This window comes from Homalodisca vitripennis, chromosome X, assembly GCF_021130785.1.
Source record: "Homalodisca vitripennis isolate AUS2020 chromosome X, UT_GWSS_2.1, whole genome shotgun sequence".
NCBI classification, from domain to species: Eukaryota; Metazoa; Arthropoda; class Insecta; order Hemiptera; family Cicadellidae; genus Homalodisca; species Homalodisca vitripennis.
Genome location: NC_060215.1, coordinates 137,938,274 through 137,957,020, shown reverse-complemented (window position 1 = coordinate 137,957,020; position 18,747 = coordinate 137,938,274). Strand labels below are relative to the sequence as shown.

The 18,747-nt window shown below is 31.9% G+C and overlaps 1 protein-coding gene across 6 annotated transcripts in view; it reads left to right on the top strand.

The window, feature by feature from the left end:
- LOC124369898 (unconventional myosin-XVIIIa) overlaps positions 1–18,747 on the top strand; it is a 145,279-nt gene that overhangs the window by 88,227 nt on the left and 38,305 nt on the right. Inside the window, exon 1 of one of the 6 annotated variants that reach the window (XM_046828058.1) lies at positions 14,314–14,332. The exons of 4 other annotated variants lie outside the window; for them this stretch is intronic. Coding sequence is in view for 1 of the 2 variants with exons in the window: in XM_046828056.1 (XP_046684012.1) it covers positions 17,582–18,349 (768 nt within the window). In the remaining variant the exon portion in view is untranslated. Of the gene's footprint in view, positions 1–14,313; positions 14,333–17,566; positions 18,350–18,747 lie in introns of those variants that run through there. One more of the 6 variants, XM_046828056.1, reaches the window with a different exon arrangement.

The following is an 18,747-nucleotide window of genomic DNA, read 5'->3' as shown; positions in this document are numbered from 1 at the left end:
AAATTCTTCATTGAAATCTGTTTTGAAAAATAACAGCCCTTGGTTTTCTTTCCTGACCTGCAAATGTACACACTGTGAAATGAGTACAGGTGCCTTTTCACAGTCTACTTTACCTTTCCTTATGAAACAAAAGGTGCATCCCTTCCAAGTAACAGATTATCAAATTTCAGAAAATCATCCAATTCCATGTTGTAGACAGAATACTTCTTTGATGTGCTGCGAACCAGTTGTTGCCAATCCCATAGCGTAAGTATGGTCATGTTTGCTGTTTTTTTTTCCTTTTCTTCTCGATTAGTGCATGGATGGTGTCAGCCTCCATATGTGTGTGACCTTTCAAAAGAAATTTCTGATTAATTTTCCTTGATCTTAGGGGTATTTGTGTATAATCCAAAAGAAGCACATTATAATTGACTTATTCTTATTCTGCCCATAGCAGTTATCAGTCCACAGAGTAATCTTTTCGATGTCAGATTGAGGGATAGTATTATCTGCCCATTTGAATAAAGCGGATGCGATCTCGTTTCCTCCTCTGTCTCCTTTGGTTTCATCCCACATCATACAGTGGGCTGACAAATCAGAAGAGTCATGAATTGTTAAAGTTTCAGTGTCCACAACTTTCTCTTGTAGAAACTAATACCACTAGATATTAAAGGGGTTGGCAAACATTTTTGTAGGTCACCTGTTATAACCTTGTGACTTGGGTTTTCTTTTGCATTAATAGCATCTGTTTTTTTAAGAGAGTACCGGTTTTTTGATTCATCAAGATGGTTGTTATAATCAGCCTGAATGCGTTCTTTATCTGTTTGATTTAAATCCTGCTTTAGTTGAGCTGAAAATGTGTCACACGTGTCCACATGTGTCAACTTCAGGAGCCTTAAATGAACAAATTGAAACTTTTATTAAAAACATCCCGGGTAGTACCAATTTTTACCTACATGTTTTTTCGTCAACATTATTTTCTCTGCAATAATCCAAGTACAATTCATACATTTTCTCTATACAGAGCTCTGGTCCTAAATATTTTCTGGCGCCTTTTTTTCTCTACTGTAGTGGACTTTGGTATTGGGGAAATGAAGCTATGTGTTTTCTTTACATTTTCAAGAGTCTCAGGAGGTATCTTATTTGAGGGAGTGTTTCTGCCTCTCCTGATCTTGTTTAACAATGCCTCCATTTTCAGTATTTTTTTTAAGGCAGTGATAACCACTCTATTTGATATGCATAATGTATTTTCAAACATTACTTTACATACTCTAACTTGCCTTGAATGGATGGTAAAGTGATACAGGAGAGTATTTTGTTTATGCTTAGACGTATTCTCATCATTATTATTAAACCTGTGACGAACAATGGGCTGTGTAATTACACATGAACGTACAAACTGCCTCTTGACATCGGGATTGCTATTCTCAGTATATAGAATAAGAGTTAAAAATCTTTATTCGGTCACCCTCCGTAACCTTATCGTAGCATTTAAGCCTACAATGACATGCTGGTTTCATGGTTTTGGCTGGTATAATCTTACCTTTTTTGTTTGTATACTCCAGACCTGCAGCACACTTCCTTTTTCTAACATTGCATTTCCAATCATCTACATGTCTAACCTTTTTTCTTCCAGTTTGCTTCAGCAAGGATTTATTTTTTTACTTTTCTTTTCTTTTGAGGTGTTGAGTTTACAATAGGATTTAATTGGTGATTCATCATATCATCATCACTGCTCTCACTAGTCAAGTGCAAGTCATTAAGAAGTACTCATTGTTGTCAGCTGAATTGTCATTTTGTTGTTTATCGTCTAATAAACCAAACAGTATTTTTTACATACCTTAGTTTTTCTCAACTTAGGCTTAATCCTATCTTTGTTTGCCTCATTTTCAACATCCGAGTCGGAAGATTCGCTGTCATTTGGAAAATACTCCTTGTCAGCATCCGAGTCATATGCTTCCACTGAGACTTGAATTGGATTCCCTATCTGCACCTGGAAGAAAATCAAATGTATTAACACACTGTAATAGGGAAATATTTTGTAATTGTTTAGAAAAACAACTTAGCTTTTTGTTTCAACTTTTGTATTTGGTTATTCAGGGCAAATGACTTTTAGTTTTATTGGTTACCGGTATTGTAAGGTTAGGATAGAATATTTGCACCACTATTTTTGTGTAAGAATTTTTTGTTTTCTAAGGTAAGGTTAGGTGCTAATCTGAACTGAACTTAATTTTACCTAACCTTATCTAACAAATACCTATCAAGTAAAAATATTTTCCACCTTAAATTACAACTCAACTCAGTAAAATGCCCTGAATAAAAAAACCCCAAAATTGAAAACAAAAATGGCATGTAGTTTGTTCTAAACAATTAACCAAAGATTGAAAAGTGTTGAATATTGTTTGTAGCTATAATGAAAGAATTTCTCACTATGGTTTATTTGTTATAAAAATTGAGTTGGCTAGGCCCTAGCTAATATAATCGAAGTAATGGATAGTTCATTAAACGAATCAAATTATCTCTATTTACTTAAATTCTTTGCATTACTTTAACATGTCACTTATATTAGCCTAGCCTATATCATTAATTCATACTATAATCCTATTTGTTTACTTGTACATTGCACAACAAATCAAGATACTTTTTATTCCCTTTTGAAGTAGTAACTTCGAACTCAACTAAAAAATAGACTCGCTATTGAATTATACTAGGTCGGTAATTAAGAGATTTTTCACATTTCTCATCACCTCACATAAAGAAGGTTGGTAAAAATGTTGGCTAGAAAAGCCTTTTGGCCTCATCTTAAAATCACAAAATTAAAAATAAGATGAAATAAAGATATCTTTTTTTATGAGTGGGCTAGGCCTTAAAAGTCCAAGTTTCTAAGAAATCACAAAAGTTTTAAAACTGTTTTCTAAATGTTACATCCAATAGTTTATAGCTTAAGTTTTAAGAGCACTTTAGAATACTGAAAACTAACATTTACTGTAAATAAAACTACATAAGTTACAATCCCTTTCAATGTACTGAAATGTAACATAACCTTAAAAAAACAAACTTACCTTTTTCAGTACCAGTATGTAAATTTAGTGCCAAATTGCACAACATTCTACCACGAGAGGTTCCAGAATTCATTTTCAGTTACTCCTTAGCTAATAAAACATCACAAGTAATATTATTTAAAACTCAAAACTTAAGAGAAATAGTCCAGACAATTCATCAACATCCAAAATCAGACTACTATTATTGCATCAGCTGGTACCTAGATGCTTAGCTTATAGCAATATGTCCTTCTTTTCTTATTCTTCTCTGGTCTGTCTATTGAGGTATACAGCACTATGTACACATGACGCATTTTAACCTCAAACCAGTCAAATAATTTTTGAGGGGTACAAAGCATTATGTGCAAACGATGCCTTTTACCTTCAACCGAGAATGTGACATAATGCTGTTTTACCACAGCTCATTTTCTTTAGTTTAAGGAATCGGACATAGTGCTCTATACCACTGTGTACAGCACAAAAAGTTAAATAAGATGGTGCTGAATTCCCGATTTTAGAAAAAATGGACATAGTGCCCTTTACCTCCCAGGTACAGGGATTATTGAATACATTCAATTATTGAATATGAGCATAAAAGATAGCTTTCAGAACAGATATGTCACAAAAATATGACATGTGTCTTAGAGCATATAGCCCAGAATTAATTTTACATATTATTTGGTCAATATGTTTATCCCAGCAAAGGTTAACATCGACGTTTAAACCCAAAGATTTTGTATTCTCTAGTTGTTCAATACTATTGTTATCTATGAAAATATGAGGTTGAAATTTAATTCTATTTTGTTTTGTTGAAAAACACATAAAAAGTTTGTTTTTTCTATGTTCAATACTAAATCATTGTCCAAAAATACTGTTGAATACTTGACAATTGCGTACAAGCAGCTGCTTTCAAGTTCATGTTAAGTCTTTGCTGATAATATGAGGTTCGAGTCATCGGCATAAAGATAGAGCTAACTTTTAACTAGATCCCCGAGGAACACCATAGAGCATTTTCCTGACAGAGTATTCGCTACCTACATACGTTGGTTTCTCCCCTGAGGTAGACAGGAGCCATTCATACGGCAGACCACATATACCATATGCCTTCAACTGTTGCTTCAATGTCTCGTAACGTACGCAGTCGAATGTTCTGAACAAATTGAATAATATGTTTAGTTCGTTTTCTCATCTCTTCAGGTCATCAACAACATAGTCTCAGGTTGTTTTTCCTACAACCAAATTGTTTACGACAATAGGTGGTATATAAGAACATTATGGGTTATGATCCCAGCCGTGTTGTCTCACTGTTCCTTGCTCAAGATAACTTTCTACATTCCATAATCTGAGACAGAAGTTCTAACCAAGAGTCCTGGGTCTCTCACAAGTGTGCCCCTTTTGATGTCACCTGACTGGTGATAGATAATCCAGCCTGAAGCTTAACATTGCATCCGCATAGAATGTGGCAAATATAAGCTTCCACCACAGAGTTTCTTTCTAGCCTCAGCCCTCATTGAGGGTACTTGCAGTTGGTTTCCAGTATTAGTTCACCAATGAGCCTACACTGATGCATGATTTTCCCTTCGAGTCACCATCCATGTTAATATTATTCTGAAGATGCTACAAGAAAGTATTATATAATTATTAGTAGTATTGGGTAAATCATAAGAAGATCTGTTTTCTTAATTCTTAGTATTAAGAAAAAGAATAAGAATTGTTGTAGGTTTTTTATAAGTAAGACAAATATAGAGGAATATACACTTTTTTAACCTTTTTCATTCTAGCAGTGGACATTTGCAAAATGATTGGAAAACTCCCAACGTTTCATATATATTGGATGTTCCAAAAATCTTTGGGAATGGCTCAATAAATAAAATGTGTCATATGTATGATAAAGTAAGCATGATAAAGTAGGTGTAGAATCTAACACTAGTAAACATATTGTGAACATGTGATATTTTTTATCAATGTTTGGTGCATATCCAACATCACTTTTTTACATGAATTTGGTACAACTCTTTTAGTATTTTGTTTATTCTAAAATATTATTTTCTTTTTTGTTTTGTATGTTTTATAACATTTTTATTGTGTATTCTTAGCTCTATAATGTAACAAATCAGATTTAACTTGAGTAAAGTTTATGATTTTATAACTTTACTTTTAGTAGAGCTAAAACCTTTTAAAGTTTAAAAAATTTTGTCATGACTGTTTTGTGGCATTTTTATTGTTAATGTTGGGAAACAATATCTGAAGAATTTTATGAATTGTGGTGTATTTTTATCTAGTAGAGTAAATTACATACACTTCATTGTTTGGGAAATAGTTGACAGTTTCAAAACTGCTTATTTTAATAATTATATATTTATAATTATTAAGAACCTGAAAGGTTCTTATAAAATTGTGTTGTTGTCTGTCTATCTGTCAGTGCGCTAACTCTTGATTGAAGATCCTAAAGATTTGAAACTTCGTACATAAGGTCTTCTTGGTCTAAGAAGAATTGGTCTAAGAAGATTGCAGCAAAGTTTCAAATAACTTCAAAAATAAATGCTGTGAAGTCATATGTTGAGTCGGATCTTTTGTTAGTCCATTATTTCGGTTATTTAATGAGGAGTTATAAAAATAATAATTTATAACTGGTCAATATAAATTCTTGCAGTTATAAAGGCTACAAATTATTTTGTATACATGTACCAAACAGTAAAAATAAGATAATAAGGTAATAATGTTTTTTTTACATTATTTGGGTGATATTGTGTTTAACTTTTTGTGTAGCTATGAGTTTATACATTTTCGTGGATAAAAAAAATGAAAAATAGATAAGTACTTTGTTTATGAATATAGTTTTATAATAAATAGAAGAAAACGAAATATGACCCTAGATTTATGGTAAAATAGTTAAATTTCTTTTACAAACTCTTTAAAGAAACAAGGAAGATAAAAACCTACAGCTTTTTTGCTAATTTCACAATGGATACTGAGGTTTTTGGCTGTAAAAGAATATTCTTTTTGACTGCATAGGGTTTAAATGATCTATTTTTCCTCTGCAGTATAAGATTAAAATTTATTTAACATGTTCATTGTTAATGGATTAATGATGATAATTTTAGGTTATTTTCCTCACTTTTTGATAGTTCTGTAAACATTTGAAGTTTTAATTACAAAACAAAATAAATTGTAAGTGTTGTGGAACTATAGGAGCGAGGACCACCATTTAACTGCTTTGGTACTTCAGCTGCTCTCTTAGATCACAGAGACTGTTTGGCTTTGTTCCAAACATTCAATAACTAATTACTTATATTCCTATTTATAACTGATTTAATTAATGGTCTTTAATACCCACCTACTCGGAGCTGCACCCTATATATTTAGCTGGTGGCGTCTAAACATTTTAATTGGGAAATGTTGTTGCGTGGATACTTTGATTTAGTGAAGATATTTTTCATTTCTTCTAAAATATTCGTTCTATGTACTTACAAACAAATGCTGTGCACACTCGCACAAAGGTAAGATAACATTCTTGGAGACGGAAAAATTGGAAAAAAAGTTTTGCTCTTTCCACTGGGAATTAAAAAAGCCACACAAAAATTAAATGTGCATTTATATTTGTGTTATATTTGGAATTTAAAGTATTGATTTCAAAATATTTTTAACCAAGCTCAAGAAATATTCCTGAAGATTAAAATATGATGTTTGATTAATATTTTTTCAAGTAGATACCTATTTTTAATGAATTTTTCATGAGAAAATTACATTTTTATGTATGAAAAACATGCCATTCTGAGTTTACCTATAGTTCACCTTCCTCTTAGTGGAGCATCTGGAATATTCTTCCACTGTGCTTAGAGATCTAAGTTTAAAAGTTAAATAGCTTTTTAGATCCAATGGATTAACTAGTCCATTCATTTGGTATAGGGTTATTGTAAATACTTGTAATAGGTAGAGGATGGATTTTTGAACTGTTGTGTTTAGACATGAAGTTCTAAATCCAAATATATAAAAGAACATTTTTAAGCCTTCATTGGGCTATTGTCACATCGGTTTCAGTCATAAATCTTGAATAGAATGTTTAATACTGAAATAAGGCTAAATATTATTGTGTGCTCTTATAATTAGTATCAGATGAAATCCTTTCTGATTTTCAATGATGTTTTAACCCATAACTATCACCGTTGTTTATAAAACGGTCTTACAGTTTTGTTTGAATTTCTGTGGTTGGATACAAAAGTTAGCAATCACTTCCTAGTGAGTTTATTTTATAGACCACAAAAGTTTCTATTTACAGATATTTTGTTTTTAAATATTATCATTCTTGAAATTAAAATTTGAATGAGTAGTTGAGTCATTAGTCTTTGGATTTATAAATATGGATAATCAAAAACAACTCTAATGTGTATACCAACAAAAACAAAAATCTATTGGTTCTTAAACACATAAAGTGCCAAGCAAAACAGTGGCTGACTAATGCAGTCAAAACACTGTTGACACACTTGGCTGGCAGGTCCGTCTAGAAATCTTTCAACTACTGTCTGTGTTATTTAATACTAAAATATGATATTGTACTCATTTCTTCCACTGCCGGATATCTGGATAGTACCAGTTGGGTGATATTGTGGCCTAAACTGTTTATAACAATCTGTGAGATGAAATGAAATGAAATGAAAAATGACTTTATTAGAGGCGAAGTTAGGACTATAAAGTCCTCTCTACCACTTAACCTCATAAAAATTAAACTAACATATATATATGAATATATTTATAACTAAAACTTAGTCTATTTATTTACACTATATATTAAATGAATCTTAAAATAAAAACAATCATCAATAATTAGTGTAACTATATACAAATTTACAATAATATCGCAAGACACACACTCGCATTCATTCAACTTGCATGCAATTGCCCTAAGTACCGCACACCAAAGCCGCCAATCGCTATACCCCCTGAGCCCCCAGCATCAAGGCCCTGACCTCCGCCCCAAAGCGAGCGCGCTTATCGATGGCTCTGATGTTCACGGGTAAAGCATTCCACAATCGACAGGCAGAAACTGTAAACGATTTGCTAAAGGTAGTTGTTCGATGAATTGGGATAGATAATAAGGATGTACCCCTCCTTGTACTTCTTTCACTTATTTCAGACATAAATCGAAAGTTGTTTGAAAGATAACTAGGACAATTTGTATTTAAAAGAGCGTGCAACAGAATGATTGAGTGATAGTCTCGAAGGTCTATCACCTTCAAATCAGCGTTCTACAATCGATTGGGATATTGTCAGCAAACTGAAGGCAAACACTTTGAACATTTGTTATAACTGTTTTGGTAAGTGATTTGAAGTAAAAGAAGTAAAATAAAAGATTAAGTGTCTCAGTTTTCTCTAACAACCAGAATGTTTGCATTTGAAAAATTCTCTATTTTATAATCTTTGAGTGTCCGCCATTTTGTAATGCGTCAACTGTTTTACGTCAGATTTTCGCCAAAATGTTTCTAATTAAAAGAGCTTTAATTTGATGTACGTCTCGACCTATGCTTCTATTTAAGAATTTTCACCAACCCCTAGCGGGACGTCCCCCATAAGCAGGATATCATGGTGAAATACATAAAATAATAGTTTTATATGAACAAAAGCTTGATGTAAATTTTGGTTCTTATATTGTAATTAGTTCAAAAGTTATTAGACCGTCCCGGGACTTTTCAGCACCCCTGTATATATATATATTATATGTGTGTCTGCCAGTACATCCTCTAAACATCTTTCAGTTTTTAAAATTCTTTAGACTTTGTATTAAAAAAAGTTTATACAAAAAAATCCTCACATCTTTAGTACCCACTACTTTAGGTTTTCATCATTATAGTTTATTAGAAGACTTTATATGGGAAACCTTTACTTGTTTTTAGAAACAATTTTTTTAACTGCCACCTTTTTTCAATATGGCGGTCAACTTTTTTTCTCTTAAGGAACACTCTGTATTCTCAATCTTGATATAAAAAGTAATTTTAAGACTTGTATTTTTGGCACTTTTTTGATATTTTCATTAATAACGGAGATATGAGAGCTAAAGTTTTGAGATTCCTCATCGAGTTTAACTTTGATAAAAACATCTTTATAAATAGGCTTCCATTTGACTACTCTAAACTGAGAATGTTCTATTGTATTTGAGATATTTTATAAATGTGTAAACGAGAAAGGAGATTTATTTGTGTTAAGAACATGTTCGTTCAAAATGTATGAATAGAAAATTATGCTCTGCTCATCAAACTTTTTATTAATTTTAAACCTCTACAGTTACTAAATGGTTGTGTATGTAAAAAACATAACATTTTTGGTAACACATTTACAAATATCTTATAAACCAAAGAAAATTGGTAATTTTAAGATGTTAACTTTGTAGTTAAGAATATTAAAATGGTCGCCTATTCATAAAGGTGTTTTCTCAATGTTAAACTCCATAAAAAGTCTCAACACTTTGAGCTCTCATATCTCTGTTATCAGAGGAAATATAAAAAAAAGTTCCAAGAATAAAAAGGCCTTAAAACCACTAAAGTTTACTGTCAGATTTATTGTTTCCAAGATCGCAATGGTGGCCTGTTTAAAAAAATCACCCTGTTTAAAAATACTTATTGATAAAGATTGACTTTTTTATAAATCACAATGGGAATAATTTAGGTATTAATATCAATAACAATTAAATTGTCATGTATATTTGGAAATTACAACTAACAATACAAACATTTATATAATAAGAACGCTTTTATTATGTTCTGACTTTGATTTTACAGCTGATTGACAAAAGACTTAAATAATTACAATTTATATTCAAACGTGTGGTCATATTATTACTGTTTTAATTATTTAATTTCTATGAATTAAAATATCCAATTTAGTTGTGTTATTTATCACTAATGCTCACAAATACACTCTATTTTGGAATTGGATCTCAGTTTACACGAAGAAAGAAAGAAAGGAGTAGCAAGTCTACAAAAATAGTGGAGACAGGTTGATCAAAAATAAAGCAATGATCAGGCTGGAGGCTAGAATTGGCAGGAGCGAGTGGCATGGTGGCAAGCAGCGTGGTGGCAAGTGGCGTGGAACTGTAGCAGTGGCAGGTTGCCAGTGTTTCTGCCACCACATTGCAGCGTCTGCATACTTCCTAGCTTTTGTTGATCACACTTCCCCACTGCAGCACGCACAAATTACCTTACGCTATGTGATGCTGTGTGTCACTGTCTTGTAACTTTTTTTCTTTTCTTATTTTTTTATATCCAAATGATATACATACATACATACATACATATACAGGGTGTATATTATGTCTGGAAACACCCAAATATATCCTTTAATAATTTAAATATAAATTTGAAACCTCTTAACAATCGTGATAGAGATTGGGCATCTACTTTTTGGAACAATGTTTTGTTTATGTCACACCAACGGGGGACGTCCTGCCGAGGGTATCGTGAATATTCTTAATGGAAGCCTATACCTTGTGATACATAATTTTAAAGGTAATAGCTTACTGAATTAGATGCCACAAACCGCAATCTCAAAGGAATTATTCTATCAGAAAATAGAGCATTTTTAGTATTGAAAATTTACTGATGTTCAACAATGTAATTTTAACATGGTTCTTGCCACAAAATGTGTTACACTAATTTTTTAGCATTTTTTTTTAAATGTTCAATTAAATAAAACAAAAATTTCATTTTAAGCTGGTTCTATTAGCACAAATTTGCCAGTTTTTATTACAGTACAATTATGGAAATACTTATGTTATTGATTTCTTATTACAAATAAAAAATAATGTATGCTGTTAGAAAAGTCTTACAACAAACGTTTTACCTGCATTTGGTGTCAAAGCAATTGTTCGAACTGTGTTCCTTCTACGGTTTGACATGAGCCAATCTTGTGTAAAAATGATTCGACAGAGTTGCCTAACATTTCTTCAGTTATCAAAGCAATCTCCTCTATAATCCTGTTTCTTAGGTCTTCCAAATTAAGAGGCTTTCTTCTATAAAACATTGGATTTTAAATGACCCCATAGGAAATAATCGATTGGTGACAAATCCGGAGATCTTGGAGGCCATTCGATTTCTCCTCTTCGGCCAAATCCATTTATGAGGAAACCTTAAATCCAAATACTCTCTTACCTGTCTCCCATAATGGGGTGGAGCACCATCCTGCTGAAACCATACATTATCAAAGTATTCTCCTGATGCAATTTGAATAGCTGGGATTATTTCATTTATTAGTTCGGCATTTAAAATTTCCATTGATGAAAAAGGGTCCAACAATTTTGTTACCTAAAATTCCACACCATACGTTCAGTTTTTGTGGTTGCTGTGAATGGGACTCAGTAATCCAATGTGGGTTTTCACTAGCCCAGTAACGGCAATTGTGCCTGTTAACATTGCCATTTAGGAAAAAAGTTGCCTCATCAGAAAATAGTATGTTGGTCAGAAAATCTCTATTGTCATCACATTTGCGCATCACAAGTTCACAAAACTCAACTCTTCTGTCGTAATCATCCTCACTTAACTGTTGGACTAAATGAACTTTAAATGGTTTGTATTTATTAATTTTCAAAATCTTACTCACAGACATAGGGTGCATATCATGTTGCTGTGCAGCTTTTCTGAGCGATGTATGTGGGTCTTCAATAAATGTTTGCAAAACATCTAGTGCATGTTCTTCATCTGTTGCAGATTGTATCCTACCCGACTTTGGCCGATTAACGTACACTCCCTGTCATTTCAAAACGCTCAATAGTTTTTGATATTGTTGAAAACACTTATGGGATTCCTTTCTGGGAAAGTGTCATTAAACAAATTACAAACTTCCCGATAAGATCTTTGACGATCGCCATATCCTCGCATCATCAACAGAGTAATCGTTCTCTTTCAGACAATTCCATTAAAATGCCAAAATAAAAACTGAACTACTGTAATTAGATAACTTGTTGACAGCAATGCTTCAGAGACACTGATTAACTCGACAGGAATGATATGACCTTTGTCCATTTGTAATTCCCAAGCTTTAGACCTGGTCTAGTGAAAGATCCATGCTCAACAAACTGAAACCTGTAGACCAGATGATTAATAACACAATAATGTTTCTCATAGGCTAGTGACCTTTGTCTCATTTTAAACCTTCCTGCTGACTGGAAAACACCAAGTACAGATTCATAAGTAATCAGAGAAAGTGACTCATAAGTTTTTATTCATTGTAATAAAAAACTGGTAAATTTGTACTAATGAAACCAGCTTGAAAAATAAATTGTTTATTTTATTTTAATTGAACATTTAAAAAATGCTTAAAAAATTAGTGTAACACATTTTGTGGCAAGAACCATGTTAAATTAAAATTACATTGTTGAACATCAGTAAATTTTCAATACTAAAAATGCACTATTTTCTGATAGAATAATTCCTTTTGAGATGCGGTTTGTGGCATTCAATTCAGTAAGCTATTACCTTTAAAATTATGTATCACAAGGTATAGGCTTCCATTAAGAATATTCACGATACCCTCGGCAGGACGTCCCCCGTTGGTGTGACATAACAAAACATTGTTCCAAAAAGTAGATGCCCAATCTCTATCACGATTGTAAGAGGTTTCAAATTTATATTTAAAGTATTAAAGGATATATTTGGGTGTTTCCAGACATAATATACACCCTGTGTATATATATATATATATATATATATATATATATATATATATATATATATATATTATTTTTTCTGTTATATATTAACAATAAACTTTGAGTTTGTTTTGCCATTTATTAGTATTCAATTACTTTTCTTTGATAAAAATACTCTGTCATAGATATCTTAACAATTTAATTGTGTATTTAAAACATTTTTTAGCAAAAAAACTTAATTCAAGTTTTGAGAAAAGTATATTCATTAACTTCAAATAAAACCATTTATAACTGACATTCTGATAGAAGATTTGGAAATTGAAAAACACAAAACATTAAATTTGTTTATGGTACAATAAATTCTGGCTTGTACACGATTAAGGAAATTTATTTCTTGTGTGGTGATGAAGTTTTGAAACAGATTAATTTTGCACAAGTAAACTCTTTTTCGTTTATGGTATAGTCATTCTTGGTATTACAACAAAAAAAGATTTAACCATAATCTTAAAAGTAGAAAAAACAGACCATTAGAATTGTCTATGGACTTAACTATTCAAACTCAGTTAGAAATTACTTTAGAGAATAAAATATAATAGCAGAATTTTTAACTTTCTCTATGTGTATATAAATGTTTGGATATAAACAAATATTAGTTTACATCCAATTATTTATTAGAGGAGATTGGTCTATATTCGGAAACCCATTGATACCAAAAAATTAATTTTTAAAATAAACTGCATAATTACAACATAGACATAAAAACAATCGAAATATGGTGAAGAAATATGAAACAGCAATTAAAATATGTAAAAAGAAACTCATGTACACGGAGAAAAAAGTGTTGGAAAATTATTCGTCAAGCATAAAGATGAGATATAATCTTAATAAATTTAAAAGAATATGTTTTAAAATATTTGATTAATTTAGTTTCATACTTATTAGAGGTTTTTGAGGATTTTTAACAATACATTTTATTACTTATGAAACTGTATTTTTCTTCTGTTTTGGAAAGTTATACATCATAGCATAAAGATGAAAAATAATCTTAATAAATTTGAATGAATGTGTTTTAAAATATTTGATTAATTTAGTTTTATACTTATTAGATGTTTTTGAGGATTTTCAGCAATACATTTTATTATTTATGAAACTGTCTTTTGTACTTTCTTGTACAAATTATGAATACAACTTTGATTGGCTGGTAGTTTGAAATAAATGGTTCGACAATCATTGGAATTAATACCATTAGTAAATTAAAACAGATTATGAATATTTATTTAATTATTCATCTACCTTCTTGAACTAGATACTTGTACATTCAGAACTATATAGTCATAGGGAATTAAATAAAAATTACATAAAAACTTGCACATAAAATTGAAATAATATTAATACAAAATTACGTAAATTGAAATCTATGAAGAGTGAAGATGAGTATCAGTGGTGGGGAAAGGGGGAAGTAAGTGCTCTGCAGTACCTAGAGAACATGACTCAAGTGCCCCTTAATGTTTGTCAACAAACCACAAATGGAGATGAGGCAGAGGTCACTGTGTAAACATCAGAACCGATAGTAGTCACAGTCAACCATAAGCCCAGCTGAGGGAGGAACTAGTCTTGTTCTTAGTTCCTGCAAGTGTTTCTCTCATTTGCAGTGTGGTATTTTTATTTACTTTAGGTGAGTTTAATTTTTATTTTGTACGGGCAAATATATAATAACCATTTATCGATTTTATAGGTTTATTAGATTTTGATTTTTTCAGATTGGTTACCAACGGATCAAAAACGTATTTGTCTCTATTCCAGTTTTTTTATTGATAGAATTTGTTTCGTAAGATTTTAAAATGACTAAAACTATAAGTGTGTACTGTTTATGTTGTTTTATAGAGATATAAAAACAGGTAAATAACCAGTTGTATTATGTTTTTATTCGTTAGAATTATATTAAATTTCAATCACACTTCTTCGAACACATTGCATTGTAATGTCGTACAAAGAACAGAATCAGGCGGTTTTTCATTATTTAATGCCACAAATTGTATACATCATAAAATATATAAGCAAGACCTAAGATTAATACAAAGAGTATAAAAGGTAAAAACTACAATAACAAATATTTACAATACAGAAGTTAACTAAAAAACTAGGTAAACCTAACTCAACAAATGAAGTTGTACATTTTACGAAAGTCTGAACAAGGTATAAAATAAAGTAGTAAATATTGGTAAGCATAGTAAATAGTATTGAAGTGACGAAACTAAATAGATCTTGTTTAATGTCTAATAAGATATTAATATTGGAAAACAAGTATCCTCTTCTAATTCCACTGATACACGAATGTATAAAATCAGTAATATCCCACATAAAAAGTATTTCGTAAGTAAGAAATTAACTTTTAATATTTGCACTTACATACATTTTTATGCTAGTTAAAAATTAAACTCTGATTTTCTATAATTAATAAGTGTGTTTGTGTTTTATTTCCGATAAACGTAACACAAGTTTTATAATTATTTATGACTCTTTATTTATTAAGAATGACCCATTCATGTACATTTCATGTATGTCTTGAATAAAGGTATTATTGATTGATTGATAATAACATTAACGATGTGTAATTTAGGAAATTAGTGATACTTTTTTGTTTTATAGTAAAGTCTCGGTGTTGATACATGAATAAATATGAATATAATAGAAGTGAATGAGTTCACACTCTAATACTGGTAAATTGGTAATATGTCAGTATAATATGTTAAGGACTATTCAAAGACAGGCTGAATAACACCCTTGTTACTAAGACCTTGTTACTGACAATGAATGTACATTACTTTAAAAGTTACAACATAAGTGACAGTACGAGCCGAGTGCTGGATTTATTAAGATTAGACAACAGACGGACATTCACCGCAGCTCCGACTGCCAGGCAGAGCCGGTAGCTGTGCGAGAGTATTTCTGAAACAATACAACTTTTTTCTGCCTTTGTTGGCTGGCTTTTATAAGTTGATCTAGCGCCAAGACTCTGGTCGCTCGGGCTTCTGGTCTTGAACTTGCTTGCCCTCTCTCGAGTCTTTGGCTATGTCTGCATCCGAGTACTCTGATAGTGTTGAAAAGTAGAACACACTGCGTAATAGTCATTGTTCCTTTGTTCAGCCTATTGTTCAGGGAACAATAAGATTCACTTTGTTTACAACAGTGTTCCGTATCGGAGATTATTGTAATGAGCTGAAATGTCTCAAAAATACTAGGGCTCCTCTGACATTTATGATTTAGCCCTGACATGCAATATTTACAATATTGTCTACGGTCACAATTTAGGAAATTATTCAGATAAATTTCTACAAAATGTTGCTCATATCTTGTTTTAGTAAAATAATACGTGTCTTTGATATTTGTTTAAAAAATAATAATTTGCAGAGTTCTGGTACATATAGTAATAACAGTATAAACTTGAATGAATTTTATCAAATCCATATGTATATACATACCTGAATACGTGTAATTGTGTCTTACCTGTGAGGGCAACTCTCCCCAAAATGAATAAATTATTCTTGTATTTGCTAATTTGTAAACCGCTTTTAAGTAGAGGCCATTTCTCTTTTAAGCCTTATTCTGCCCGTCCTCTTGGGCCACTGCCTATTAGGACCACCTTTTAGCGCAAACCCATTCTTTTTCAAACTAGACAGGCCCAGATTGGTGCTTGGGATGCAACTATTTATAATTATTATGGAGACTGAAAGTATTTTAAAGCTGGTAGACATTATACAGAAAAAAAAATAATTATAAGAACTTTGACTGGTATGAACAATGAACTAAAAAAGTCGTGGACATCAGAAAACATTTACTCAAGAATAAATCGGAAAGAACTGCTGCAACAAACTCAATAATCAGGATTATTATACTAAAATCAGTCAATTTCAAACTAAACATAATGGCAAAACCAAGTATGCTAAAAAAATAGAAGAAGCTCTGAAACTACAAATTGATAACGTCCTAGACAAAAACTAAAAGAGGAAATTAGCAGAAGAATATTAATTTTTTTAGTACACAAGAATTTTAGTTGTGATAGTGTGCATAAAATAAATATATCACATTTAATTTCACCATGTCTTTATTTTAAATTGTCATGAATTACAAGTAGGGTTTGGTCTTTGGTTGTAAGCCGAGTATGAATTTATTTGGTAATATATATATATATATATATATATATATATATATATATGTTTTCATATTACATTATGTTAATCGTGCATTTTCTTTCTAACTGTAATAATACACTTATAGTATACAAACATGTTTTGTTATTTTATTTTGGGAATTTGATCACTTAGTATTTGCTTTTACTTATAAATGTAATAAGTTAACAAAATTGCATTCAATAATTATATTATTTACTATAATATTGTACAACATAAATATGTTAAATAATATAAAAACATGTTTCCACCTGATTATTTTATTTCTTGAAAAATTGAATTACTTTTGGATTGGTAGTGCTAGGTCTATATCTTATGGTAGTTTGATGTAATTTTTTAGTTGTATTACGAATATACAGAAATACATCCATACAGAAGGCTGCATTAATTTAATTAATTCATTGTAGAATACTACTATAGTCAATAGCCATTTGGATAGTCGTAGATTTATTTGATATATTTTTAAATGTTTTAGTTAGTGCACTGCAACTATACAAAGTATAAGTTTTTAAATTATCGACAGGTTGTTGAATCTTTTGGTAAAATTAATTAATGATAAGATAAAAGAACTAAATGGAATGTGAAGGCAGATTTTAATGTTTATTTATAAATCAATATTATCGTAAGTTAATAGCTGTAACATTAACCCTAATTTAAAAGTGAATGTACCATGTAAAAATAAATGCAACGTGGAATAAGAAGTAGGCAAGAGAACAAGATGTTTGATCTCAGCGATGGATGGCAGAGCGCCAAGAGAGTGGAGCTGGGATCACTTGTTGTCCGTCCGTCCATGTGTTCGCTTCACTCCTCGGCTAGGCTCCATGTTCACTTCCGACTATTCTTCCCACCTGCAGAGACTGTTCCAGAACGTCAATGTTCCTCAGTCCGGTGTCGAGGACTCTACTCCTCTCACAGCTCACCGACTCAGAAATGCCTTTCGATCCGCATCAGTTGCTGAGGAACCACGGCGTGCTGATTCCGCTTCCCGCACGGTGTGGAAGTACAAACCTATCGCACTGCGCAGACTGTCCATGGCGTCCCGCTCCCCTTCCTGCTGTTCTACAGCCAGTGAAGCGGAATCCATCACCGAGTCTTTCAACTCAGGAAAGATAGAACTGCAGAGGTCCGAGACCTACAATCCTAATGTGGCGAGAAGTCGAGGAAGAGGATCCTCCACATTCATCAACAATTCGAGCTTCGTGATGGGGATGAGACGTCAGCCCCTGCAGCGAGCGTCGGGTGTGGGGGCTGGGCGGCGTGAACTGGAGACAACATCTGCACAGTTGTCGGCCAGGATCAGTGAGTTCCTCCAGCGCACGGACCATGTGATGGACGAGTGGAAGCGCCTGGGTCACCGCGAGCCTTTGGACGTCAATTCCCTCAAGCGCAGCAGCAGTGTATCTAACATCATGATCAGAGGGTTCCAATACTGGGGTCGTGAGTCCTCCACCAACAAGTCACTCTGTACATCCTCATGTGATGTGCTTTCTGAAACAGATGAGGTAATATCACGTATCCTAACAATCAGATAAACTAAAAATGGGATTGGTCTCTCCTTAAAACAAACTTATAGTACTTGACATGACGTTGGCGAATATGTCCGACATAGGACTCATGAGATCATTCATATCTAGTAATATAAAATTCTTTATTTTTATATTTTTTCTTTCTTTCGTAGTATGATTAACTATTTTCTCTGTATTTACATATTGGTTGCTATGCAAATAGTTTCATCTCACTATTTTTTTTAAATAATAAGAAACCATATATTATTACTATATTTCAATGTGAAGCGACAGCCTTAATCAGGACATCTATAAAATAAAACAAAAATTTTAAATAATCGATATATGTTAATGAAAATAATTCAAATTTGCTGTAAAATGGTAAAAATATTCTG